Below are 12,184 nucleotides of genomic sequence, written 5' to 3' on the forward strand. Positions count from 1 at the left end.
CACACACACACACACACACACACACACACACACACACACACACACACACACACACAATACCAGCGTCAAAAAGGCTGGATGAGGTAGAGATGTTAAAGTCACATTACGGTACAACAAGATTTTATTATTATTAGTTGTTTTAATGTCCTGTGATTGTTTCTGGTCAGTGTGAGGGTATCGATCTTTAGTAGTAATGACATTACTTCAGTATTTAGAGTAATAATGACATTACTTTAGTATTTAGAGTAGTAATGACATTACTTCAGTATTTAGTAATAATGACATTACTTTAGTATTTAGAGTAGCAATGACATTACTTTACTATTAGAGTAATAATAACATTACTTTATTGTTTAGAGTAGTAATGACATTACTTTATTTTTTACAGTAGTAATGACATTACTTCAGTATTTAGAGTAATAATGACATTACTTTATTTTTTACAGTAGTAATGACAGTACTTCAGTATTTAGAGTAGTAATGACGTTACTTTAGTATTTAGAGTAATAATGACATTACTTTAGTCTTTACAGTAGTAATGACCTTACTTTAGTATTTACAGTAGTAATGACATTACTTTAGTATTTACAGTAGTAATGACATTACTTTAGTCTTTACAGTAGTAATTACCTTACTTTAGTATTTACAGTAGTAATGACATTACTGTAGTATTTACAGTAGTAATGACATTACTTTAGTATTTACAGTAGTAATGACATTACTTTAGTATTTACAGTAGTAATGACATTACTTTAGTATTTACAGTAGTAATGACCTTACTTTAGTATTTAGAGTAGTAATGACATTACTTTAGTATTTACAGTAGTAATGACATTATTTTAGTATTTACAGTAGTAATGTCATTACTTTAGTATTTACAGTAGTAATGACATTACTTTAGTATTTACAGTAGTAATGACATTACTTTAGTATTTACAGTAGTAATGACATTACTTTAGTATGTACAGTAGTAATGACATTACTTTAGTATTTACAGTAGTAATGACATTACTTTAGTATGTACAGTAGTAATGACATTACTTTAGTATTTACAGTAGTAATGAAATTACTTTAGTATGTACAGTAGTAATGACATTACATAACCTCAGATTGAGATTACATATTGGAATTGAATAAATAATGACTTACGAACAATTTGGTTTATGAACTTCCTCTAGGAACCACTTGTGTTTGTATGTTGAGGACTTCCTGTATTGCTCATAAAAGCTGATATAGATCTCAATCCAAGCACATCCAGCATTTACTCTGATCCCAGATCAGGATTCCAAAGGTCTTTGTTTGATGAGAACGTGAAAGAGCTTCGGTTCCGTCTCTGCTTCAGATTTAGGATTAAAAACCCTCCTGATTAGTGTCTCTGTGATCCGTCCACCTGCGGGACGGATCCGTCGCTGGGAGCTCACATCGGGTTCCTCTTGTTCCTCCACAGATGCTGAAGCTGCAGGCGAGCATCAAATACTGTGAGGAAGACTACTCTGCTGCTAAGGTGACAGCTCCAGCTTCATCTGTTCATTCAGGTGGATGTAACATTAATATAACACGTGTGTGTGTGTGTGTGTGTGTGTGTGTGTGTGTGTGTGTGTGTGTGTGTGTGTGTGTGTGTGTGTGTGTGTGTGTGTGTGTGTGTGTGTGTGTGTGTGTGTCTGTGTGTGTGTCTGTCTGTGTGTGTGTCTGTGTGTGTGTGTGTCTGTGTGTGTGTGTGTGTGTGTGTGTGTGTGTCTGTGTGTGTGTGTGTGTGTGTGTGTGTGTGTGTAGTCTCTGCTGGAGCAGCTGCCTCAGGACGACCCTGACTACGTCTACAACATGGGCTGTTTGCTCTACCAGGACGGGAAGTACGAGGAGGCCTGCAAGAAGTTCACGTCGGCCATGCAGGTGCTGGGATATGTGCCAGGTACGCACACACACACACACGCACACACACACACACACATACACACACACACACACACACACACACACGTGCATGTCTCTGCCTGCGTTCATCACGGGTTGTCCCCCCCACCAGCGCTGTCCTACAACATCGGCCTGTGTTACTACAGCCTGAAGAACTTCCCTCAGGCGCTCAAACACATCGGAGAAATCATCGAACGCGGCATCAGCGAGCATCCAGGTAGAACCCCGCCCCCCCCAGGAGTCCGTTCCCACGCCGGGGTTCTGCTTCGTTATTCTATGTTTTTTCTTCGTCAGAGCTGAGCGTCGGCATGACAACGGAGGGCATCGACGTCCACAGCGTGGGGAACACCCTGGTGCTGCACCAGACGGCCCTGATCGAAGCCTTCAACCTGAAGGCGGCCATGGAGTACCAAATGAACAACCGTGAGAGTCACGCAGTGTGGGGGGGGCTAGGGGGGCGTGATGCTGGTGGGGGGTTACGATGGGGTGGGGGGCAGAAGAAGGTGACGCTTGTCTCCTCTGTGCAGTGAAAGGAGCTCAGGAGGCGCTGACAGACATGCCCCCCAGAGCAGACGAGGTAAACACCCTCCATGTGTGTGTGTGTGTGTGTGTGTGTGTGTGTGTGTGTGTGTGTGTGTCTGTGTGTGTGTGTGTGTGTGTGATGTCGGCTGCCTGGACTTGCTGGGCATAACGGTGATTACCGGATGTGAGTTCTGTCACCTTCACACACTCAGCCCTTTGGGTCTGGACCTGCCTGTGAGTCACGACCGAGGGAAGCGGCCCACCAGCGCCCCCTAGTGGACGTAGATACAGTGTGTTCTCTGTGTACACAGCTTTATGCGTTCTGAACAAAAACTCAGAGTTTATGTATGTTTGTGTGTGTGTGTGTGTGTGTGTGTGTGTGTGTGTGTGCGTGTGTGTGTGCAGGAGCTGGACCCGGTGACGCTCCACAACCAGGCGCTGCTGAACATGGACACGAAGCCGACAGAGGGCTTTGAGAAGCTGGCCTTCCTCCTGCTGCAGCCGTCCTTCCCCAATGTCACCTTCGGAAACCTGCTGCTGCTCTACTGCAAGCACGAGGTCCACACACACACACACACACACACACACACACACACACACACACACACACACACACACACACACACACACACCCTCACACACGCTCTGAGCTGACGTTGGGATCGGTTCTCCACCCCTTCAGTACTTCGACCTGGCGGCCGACGTCCTGGCAGAAAACGCCCACCTGACCTACAAGTTCCTGTCGCCGGTAGGCTGGACCACACACACACACACACACACACACACACACACACACACACACACTCACACTGGGTTCTGCTTCGTTCTTTTCAGTACATGTACGAGTTCCTGGACGCCCTGCTGACCTGCCAGACGGCGCCGGAGGAGGTAAAGATCAAACCCCACCAATGTGTTTAAAGGTTTCCATAGCAACCAAAAGAAACGTGCATCCTTTTTATCTTAGTGCTGTTTGAACAGGAAGTGGTCAGAGCTGGGGACTCCGCCCCCCATGCGCTGACTCAGCACATGTTCTGGTTCCTCACGCGTTCCGTCTGTGTGTCTCAGGCTTTCAGGAAGTTGGACGAGATGAACGGCAAACTGACGGAGCAGCTGCGCAAACTGTCCAAGCAGGTTGTCGACCTCCTCTTCCTCTTCCTCCTCTTCCTCATCCTAGGTCTGGGAGGATTAGAAACATTTTGGTCAGTCAGAGGTTAAAGGTTAAAGTCTTGATGACATCATCATTAGAGCAGGAAACATGTCCTGAAGCACGACTCGATTCTCGAGGTACTGGTGTACGTCATCCCGTCATCGGCTGCAAACTCCTCCCACTCCGATCAGCTGATCAGCTCCATGTCCCGGCTCAAGCTGAAATGCATTCTGGGTTTTTTCCTTACTCTCAGCTGCAGGACGCCAGGATGTCCAGAGACGACGAGGCGCAGAAGAAAACGCTGCAGGACTATGACCTGATGCTGGAGAAGTGAGCGTACTCACACACACACACTCACACACACACTCACACACACACACACTCACACACACACTCACACACACACGCTGCTGACGGCTCCGTTCTGACTCAGGTTCATCGCCGTCCTGATGGCCCAGGCGAAGATCTACTGGACCCGGGAGAACTTCCCGGTGGTGGAGAAGCTGTTCCACAAGTCGGTGGAGTTGTGCAGCGACGACGACACGTGGAAGCTGAACGTGGCCCACGTGCTCTTCATGCAGAACAAGTACAAGGAGGCCATCGGCTTCTACGAGCCCATCGTCAAGAAGCACTACGACAACGTGAGTGAGGCGCGAGACGGGCCGCCGCCGGCCCCTCGGGGGCCCCGACTGAACGCTGCCTTTCTGTCCAGGTGGAGCAGTGTAACATTCAGGAGTGTCCCTGCAAGCGCAAACCCTCGGTAAAGCAGAGGCTCCGCCTCCACGCTTGCATGCCGTCTGCTCACTTCCTGTCGCCGGTGCACGTGTGTCGGCTCACCTGTCACGCCTGTGTGTGTGTGTGTGTGTGTGTGTGTGTGTGTGTGTGTGTGTGTGTGTGTGTGTGTGTCTTTGCGGTGGTGCTTGTGTCATGTGTGACGTCACACACTTGTGTTCCGTTTCGTCCTGCCGTTCGCTTAAAGAAACGGAAACGACGTGGGGAGGAGGGGGAACGACTCCCATGATGCCGCGCTGGTCGTGGGTGACGGTCGTTTGAAGAACAAGTTAAATCGTGTGTGTGTGTGTGTGTTTGTGTGTGTGTGTGTGTGTGTAGATCCTGAACGTCAGCGCTGTGGTCCTGGCTAACCTGTGTGTGTCCTACATCATGACCAGCCAGAACGACGAGGTATGTGTCTCTGTTCAGAGTGTTCGACCGCCCCGTGGTCGTACCAGGTGGGTTTTGTTCACATACCTCAGCTTCGTCCTGAAACTCTTCCTCTTCCTCTTCCTCTTCCTCTTCCTCTCATGCAGGCCGAGGAGCTGATGAGGAAGATCGAGAAAGAAGAGGAGCAGATCTCCTACGACGACCCCGATAAGAAGGTGTTCCACCTTTGCATTGTCAACCTAGTGATCGGGTGAGCATCGTCACGGAAACGGATGAACGCCGGGACAAAAAACGACGGTTTTATTCTGCACAAAACGTCACGATTCTGTCGTGAAGAGTCTTTCAAGTCTTTTTTTTTCTGATGAAATACTTCATTTGTTTTTTTATTTCTCACTTTTTCCGTCATTGGTCAGTCAAAGCAAACAGGAAACACTGTGCTGTCCATGACAGCCAATCACACGGCTCCATCTGATGCTGGTTGTCGTTTCAGGACGTTGTATTGTGCTAAAGGAAACTACGACTTTGGCATCTCCCGCGTCATCAAGAGCCTGGAGCCCTACAACAAGAAGGTGAGCTCCTACACACACCTGCAGCCTACGGGTAGGGGGTCGACTGTTCACGTGTGTGTGTGTGTGTGTGTGTGTGTGTGTGTGTGTGTGTGTGTGTGTGTGTGTGTGTGTGTGTGTAGCTGGGGACGGACACATGGTTCTACGCCAAACGCTGCTTCCTGTCTCTGCTGGAGAACATGTCCAAACACATGGTCATGCTGAGGGACGCCGTCGTGCAGGAGTGTGTGCAGTTCCTGGAGCACTGTGAGGGTGAGCTGTACACACACACACACACACACAGACACACACACACACACAGACACACAGACACACACACAGACAGACACACACACAGTAACACAGACACACACACACACAGACACACACACACACACACACACACACACACACACACACACACACACACACAGACACACAGACACAGACACACATACACACACACAGACACACACACACAGACATACACACACAGACACACACACACACAGACACACACACAGACACACACACAGACACACACACGGACCCGCCCCTCTGATTTCCTGCAGTTCAGCCTTCACGGCGTTGTTGGTCGTCAGTGATTTCAGTGGTGCTTTAAGCTCCGCCCCCTGTGGGGGGACATCAAGAGTGACTCATCTGCGTCTTTCACCCCCCCCCCTGCAGTATACGGTAAAGAAATCCCCGCCCTCATCGAACAGCCTCTGGAGGAGAGCCGCGCCCACGTCGGCAAGAACACCGTCAGCTACGAGGCCCGGCTGGTCAAGGGGCTGTTCTACAAGGTGACTGGCTGGAACCAGTGATGTCATCACTGATGTCATCAGTGACATCATCAGATGGAACCAGTGACGTCGGCAGTGACATCATCACCTTCATCATCATCACAGGTGTGGAAGCTCATCGCTGCCGGCAGCGATGAGATTGAAAATAAGAGACAATCAGCACACACACACACACACACACACACACACACACACACACACACACACACACACACACACACACCCCTACTGGATGAAAACACACAGGCACACTCTCAGTAGTAGAAGCTTTTATTTTGAAGGTGAACTCCATCAGTGACTTTCAGGGGCCTCTAGCTCCGCCCCTGGCTCCACCTCTGGCTCCGCCTCTGGAGCTGCTACAGATCATGTCGTTTGTGAAGGTGCTTCTTGAATGTTTTTCACTGCAGGGCGACTCGACGTCACACGGACATTTGTGACGGACAGGACGTCACCGTCAGACGTTTCCCCTGACGATATCTGACAGACAGCTGGGGGGAGGGAGAGGGGGCGGAGCTAGAATGGGGCGGGGCCCTCAGGATAGCGGCCTCTTGGTGATGTCCTGTTCAGACAGGTAGTGGTTGAGGTATCCTCCCAGAGCGCCGATGGCCACGGCGGTCATGTGACTGGAGCAGCCGTCTGCAACAAACAACAACAACAGACCTAAACAAGAACAGACATAAACAACAACAGACCTAAACAACAGACCAAAACAACAACAACAGACCTAAACAACAGACCAAAACAACAACAACAGACCAAAACAACAACAGACCTAAACAAACACAACAGACCTAAACAACAACAGACCTAAACAACAACAGTCATAAACAACAACAACAGACATGAACAACAACAGACATAAACAACAACAGACATAAACCACAACAGACCTAAACAACAACAACTTCAACAGATCAAAACAACAACAACAGACCAAACAACAACAACAACAGACCTAAGGAACAACAGACCTAAACAACAACAGACACAACAAAAGACCTAACCCTAACAACAACAGACCTAAACAACAACAGACATAAACAACAACAACAGACCTAAACAACAACAGACCCAAAAAACAACAGACCAAAACAAACACAACAGACCAAAACAACAACAGACCTAAACAACAACAGACCTAAACAACAACAGACATAAACCACAACAGACCTAAACAACAACAACAACAACAACAGACCAAAACAACAACAGCAGACCAAACAACAACAACAGACCTAAAGAACAGCAGACCTAAACAACAACAGACACAAACAACAAAAGACCTAACCCTAACAACAACAGACCTAAACAACAACAGACATAAACAACAACAACAGACATAAACTTAAACAGACCTAAACAACCACAACAGACCAAACAACAACAGATATAAACAACAACAACAGACATAAACAACAACAACAACAACAGACATAAACAACAACAGACATAAACCACAACAGACATAAACCACAACAGACATAAACAACAACAACAACAGACCAAAACAACAACAGACCAAACAACAACAGACCTAAACAACAACAGACACAAACAACAAAAGACCTAACCCTAACTCTAACAACAACAGACCTAAACAACAACAACAGACATAAACAACATCAACAGACATAAACAACAACAGACATAAACCACAACAGACCTAAACAACAACAACTTCAACAGATCAAAACAACAACAGACCAAACAACAACAACAGACCTAAAGAACAACAGACCTAAAGAACAACAGACACAACAAAAGACCTAACCCTAACAACAACAGACCCAAAAAACAACAGACCAAAACAAACACAACAGACCAAAACAACAATAGACCTAAACAACAATAAACATAAACAACAACAGACATAAACAACAACAGACATAAACCACAACAGACCTAAACAACAACAGACCAAAACAACAACAACAGACAAAACAACAACAACAGACCTAAAGAACAACAGACACAAACAACAACAGACACAAACAACAAAAGACCTAACCCCAGCCCTAACAACAACAGACCTAAACAACAACAGACATAAACACTAACAACAGACATAAACAACAGCAGACATAAACCACAACAGACCTAAACAAAAACAACAACAACAGACCAAACAACAACAGACATAAACAACAACAACAGACATAAACAACAACAACAGACATAAACAACAACAGCAGACATAAACAACAACAACAGACATAAACAACAACAACAACAGACATAAACAACAACAACAACAGACATAAACAACAACAGACATAAACCACAACAGACCTAAACAACAACAGCAGACATAAACAACAACAGACATAAACAACAACAGACATAAACCACAACAGACCTAAACAACAACAGCAGACATAAACAACAACAGACATAAACAACAAGAACAGACCTAAAGAACCATCCGTGAATTCGGACCATGTCCTGACTGGACTCCCACCAGAGGAGCCGTCGGTTCCATCTGACCTGTTAGAGGTCAAACAGGTTCTTCTTCTGCTTCCTGTCCTTCAACACGTCTTTGTTTACCCCCGTTAATAAATAAATAAACCGGACCAGACCGGACCCACCTGGGAGGACCTTCTCCCTCCTCTTCACCCTCCGGTGAGGCTGCAGCTGCTCCAGCAGCTCGTCTCCGATCATCTGAGAGATGAAGCTCTCTGAGGATCAGACAGAACGTCTGCTGTTAGCGGAAACGCTTCACGTCCAGACACGACTCTGTTGTTGTTATTTATGTTTTACGCTCTAAACGTGACTTTTTTTACGAGTTATGAAAATTCCCCATAACACTAGAAAAAGATGGCTGACATCAGTTTTAATCTTTGGAGGTGACATTAAAACAATAATGAAAGTGTTTGGTTGTTGGTGTTGTTGTTGGTGTTGTTGTTGTTGTGTTGACAGACGAGGGTCGAACACTCACCGTCTCTCCCAAAGCAGCCCACTTCCTCGTCCTGCTGCCTCAGGAGATGCTGCAGCCAATCAGCTTTGTAGAAGTCAGGGAAACCGGCCAATCCGCAAATGAGGACTGTGGAGGCGGAGCAAAGACAGAATCCAATAATTTGAGTTTATTCAAGGAGGAAGTCGCCAAAAACGCTGGAAATTAACACATATGGAGACAAATGTCTGCCGCCGTCTTGAGTCCCTTTTTTTTCCATGTTTGTCACAACTACGTGTTTCCAGCTCAAATAAATTTAGATGTAGGTCAAAGACAGCAATGAGTAAACACAAAATCCAGTTTATAAATGGAAGACGTTATTATTAAGAGAAAAACCCCAAACCTCCATGTTCCTGTGTGAAAATATGGTTTCATTTTTTTGATGATTTGAAATATTTAATTGTGAAAAATCTCCGAACCAATCAGAACTCAGGAAGGAGTCAACGTTTTTTTTTTCGCTCCACTGATCGATTGAACCCGTCTGACTGCCTCTTCTGATCATTTCTGATCAGTATGGATTAATAGGTTTTCATAACATCATGATTTAAAGACACACATGTGGAACGGGAAAAGGAAGTGATGTCACGGCGCCACAGGAAGCGCCCCTGTCACTCACTGTTCTCAATGAAGATGTCGACCATCTGCTTGCTGAGGCCGTCGGTGACGATGTCCTGGTTGGTCTTCATCATGTTGGAGCAGAAGATCCTCTCGTAGCTGCTCTCAGTCATGTTGGCGCGGGACGCCCGGGTGTCCCCTTTCAGGAGGTTGGTGCAGCCTCTCTGGGGGGGTAGAAACCAGTCAGGTACTACTTAGAAACCAGTGAGACCAGTTAGAAAAAGGTCAGAAACCAGTCAGACAAGTTAGAGACTAGTCAGAAACCAGTCAGGCTGCTGCGATGCTAAGCTACGCTAACCAGTTAGGTTGATGACTCCCATCAGTGAAAAGAAGCTCCTCCTACCAACATCGTTATTCAACATCATTATATCTTCCCCTGTGAAGCTCCGCCTTTCTCTCACCATTCGTCCAATCATGAAGTAGAGCAGCTGGTGGGACAGGGAGTAGTGCGGACACCCAAAACGGGTCATGGTGTCCCGGCAGGGCTTGGTCACGATGCAGGGCGTCCCGTTCATCTTCCTGCTCACACACACAGAGGGGACTCAGTGTGTGTGTGCGTGTGTGTGTGCGTGTGTGTGCGTGTGTGTACCAGGTTCCCAGCAGCAGGGTCAGACATTTGTCGCTGAGCTGCTCGTCGTAGCATTCGGAGGCGGGGCTAGAGACGTACACCAGGCTGGGGTCTGTGGAGCTCCGCCCCTGGGGGAGGAGCCAGAAGCTGGGCGACAGCAGCGGCTCAAACTCTGCAGGAGACAGAAGGGAAGGAAGGAGTGAAGGCTTTTATCCATCATCCTCATCAGGTGACGTCACACCAGAGGGCTTCTGGGAGATGCAGTCTTTCCCACCTCGGTAGTATGTGGGGTCGATCTGCTGCAGGGCGGCGACCGCCTTCTCCAGGCTCTGGTCCAGACGTTTGACCAGAGCCACGGCGGTGGTTCTCTGGGCCCAGCTGACCGGGTCGCTGTGGGGCCACGTCCGGACCGCCTCCTTCAGCTGCGCTGGGACACAAAAGCAGATGATTCCAGAACATTACAAGGTCACGTGATGGATTTGTGGATCCACATGAGCAGATTTCATGTTTTCAGGGGGCGTAGGCCAAACCTTTGCTCCCTGTGGGACGGGGTCTGTGTTGTTGTCAACTGACACCCATCTGTGTGCTCAGTGTGTTTACTCTGATAAGGCGGGCCGGTCCCGGCTGAACTCTGACGGACCTGGACTCACGATCACACGTGTCAGCAGGGACACGCATGACGAGTGGAAGATTTAGATTAACATCATCAGATACTTTCAGGCTTTACAACTTCACATTTTCATCAACATAATTCATTTTGAACGACTTTCATGGACAGGAACATGGTTTCCTGCAGGCCCGTCAATCCTGGCCTGGATCAGAACCCATCCTAAGAGCCAGAACAGGTTCTGGATCTGGATCGATAACCATTGAAGGCGAAACGGTCTTCATTATTATTTTTATGTTTTGTTATTATTATTGTTACTATTATTAGTAGTAATAGTAGTAGTAGTAGTAGTAGTAGTATTTTTAATAATAATAATAATAATAATAATAATGGTATTAACAATAATAAAATAATATTATTAAATAATATAATACTAATAATATTAAATAATAATATAATAATATTATAATTATAAATTATTTATTAATTATATATTAAAGCACTATTATTTCCCCAAGATAATTATTGTTATTGTTATTGCTATTGTTATTATTATTATTTTGTTTTTTTTAATTATTTTTATTAATATTATTATTGGTGCCCCCCAGCAGAGGAGGCTGCAGTCCTCTGTCCTTACCCTGCAGCAGGACGAAGCCGACCACCCCGTCCAGGTTGATGTGCTCGTGCTGCTGCTCCAGGAACGACGCTCCGCGCGAGACGCTGGTCAGGACGTCATCGATCACCTCCGCGCGCGAGCCGCACACTGCGGCAAACAGAGCCAGCAGTGCGGCCGGATGGCGCCCCGCGGCCCGCATCTTCTCACCGGACGATCCCGATCTGGAGGCTCCGGGCAGGACGACAAATCACCGGGGAGGGGAAGGGAGGGGGCGAAGTGAGGTGGGGGAAAGCAGCCGTGACGTCACAGGTGTCATTACGAAACCAAAAGTTGATAAATCAATCAGACTATTAAAAACATGTAAATATTTATGCATAAATCTTTACATTAACGCAATAAAGAGATGAAAGTGACTCATTTGAAGTTGACATAAAAACACTAAACACAATAATAAATGTAAGTCATATACTGTAATTATTAAAGGTGAATTATTATAGATAGATAATTATTATAGATTATTTAGCTTTACTAAAACAATACTATCATAGTTAAATAGTAAAAAGTCAAAAAACTTATTGAAAAATCAATAAACGGACATTTTAGTTTTTTTATACACGTTTTCGTGCTGTGTGAGCACATGTGTGTGTTTATTTCGGCGCTCAGCCGCGTTTGTTTTTCCTTGACGGATGTCATGACGACGTGTCATAATTTGACGTTAAGAGGATCAAACTACTGATAT

General features: G+C 46.2%; 2 protein-coding genes across 5 annotated transcripts in view; one reads left to right on the plus strand and one right to left on the minus strand.

The window, feature by feature from the left end:
• Positions 1 to 11,568, plus strand: part of ift70 (intraflagellar transport 70) — a 12,814-nt gene extending 1,246 nt beyond the window's left edge. The window contains exons 4-21 of one of the 4 annotated variants that reach the window (XR_011038399.1): positions 1,448 to 1,504; positions 1,774 to 1,909; positions 2,024 to 2,128; positions 2,206 to 2,334; positions 2,439 to 2,488; positions 2,839 to 2,991; positions 3,116 to 3,181; positions 3,268 to 3,321; positions 3,499 to 3,564; positions 3,834 to 3,910; positions 4,014 to 4,221; positions 4,293 to 4,340; positions 4,691 to 4,762; positions 4,888 to 4,991; positions 5,232 to 5,310; positions 5,430 to 5,559; positions 5,974 to 6,194; positions 11,441 to 11,568. Coding sequence is in view for 2 of the 4 variants with exons in the window: in XM_068337369.1 (XP_068193470.1) it covers positions 1,448 to 1,504; positions 1,774 to 1,909; positions 2,024 to 2,128; positions 2,206 to 2,334; positions 2,439 to 2,488; positions 2,839 to 2,991; positions 3,116 to 3,181; positions 3,268 to 3,321; positions 3,499 to 3,564; positions 3,834 to 3,910; positions 4,014 to 4,221; positions 4,293 to 4,340; positions 4,691 to 4,762; positions 4,888 to 4,991; positions 5,232 to 5,310; positions 5,430 to 5,559; positions 5,974 to 6,110 (1,671 nt within the window). In the remaining 2 variants the exon portion in view is untranslated. Of the gene's footprint in view, positions 1 to 1,447; positions 1,505 to 1,773; positions 1,910 to 2,023; positions 2,129 to 2,205; positions 2,335 to 2,438; positions 2,489 to 2,838; positions 2,992 to 3,115; positions 3,182 to 3,267; positions 3,322 to 3,498; positions 3,565 to 3,833; positions 3,911 to 4,013; positions 4,222 to 4,292; positions 4,341 to 4,690; positions 4,763 to 4,887; positions 4,992 to 5,231; positions 5,311 to 5,429; positions 5,560 to 5,973; positions 6,207 to 11,437 lie in introns of those variants that run through there. The other 3 variants (XR_011038398.1, XM_068337369.1, XM_068337370.1) reach the window with 3 other exon arrangements.
• c16h16orf89 (chromosome 16 C16orf89 homolog) lies at positions 6,344 to 11,710 on the minus strand. Its single transcript, XM_068337371.1, has 8 exons — positions 11,467 to 11,710; positions 10,497 to 10,649; positions 10,244 to 10,394; positions 10,056 to 10,173; positions 9,656 to 9,818; positions 9,025 to 9,129; positions 8,675 to 8,764; positions 6,344 to 6,725 (listed from the first exon to the last, which is right to left on the minus strand). The coding sequence occupies exons 1-8, from the start codon at positions 11,642 to 11,644 to the stop codon at positions 6,622 to 6,624; spliced, it is 1,062 nt and encodes a 353-aa protein (XP_068193472.1). The 5' UTR covers positions 11,645 to 11,710; the 3' UTR covers positions 6,344 to 6,621.
• Positions 11,711 to 12,184: the final 474 nt, after the last annotated feature.

This window comes from Antennarius striatus, chromosome 16 (genome assembly GCF_040054535.1).
Source record: "Antennarius striatus isolate MH-2024 chromosome 16, ASM4005453v1, whole genome shotgun sequence".
In the NCBI taxonomy this organism is placed as follows: domain Eukaryota; kingdom Metazoa; phylum Chordata; class Actinopteri; order Lophiiformes; family Antennariidae; genus Antennarius; species Antennarius striatus.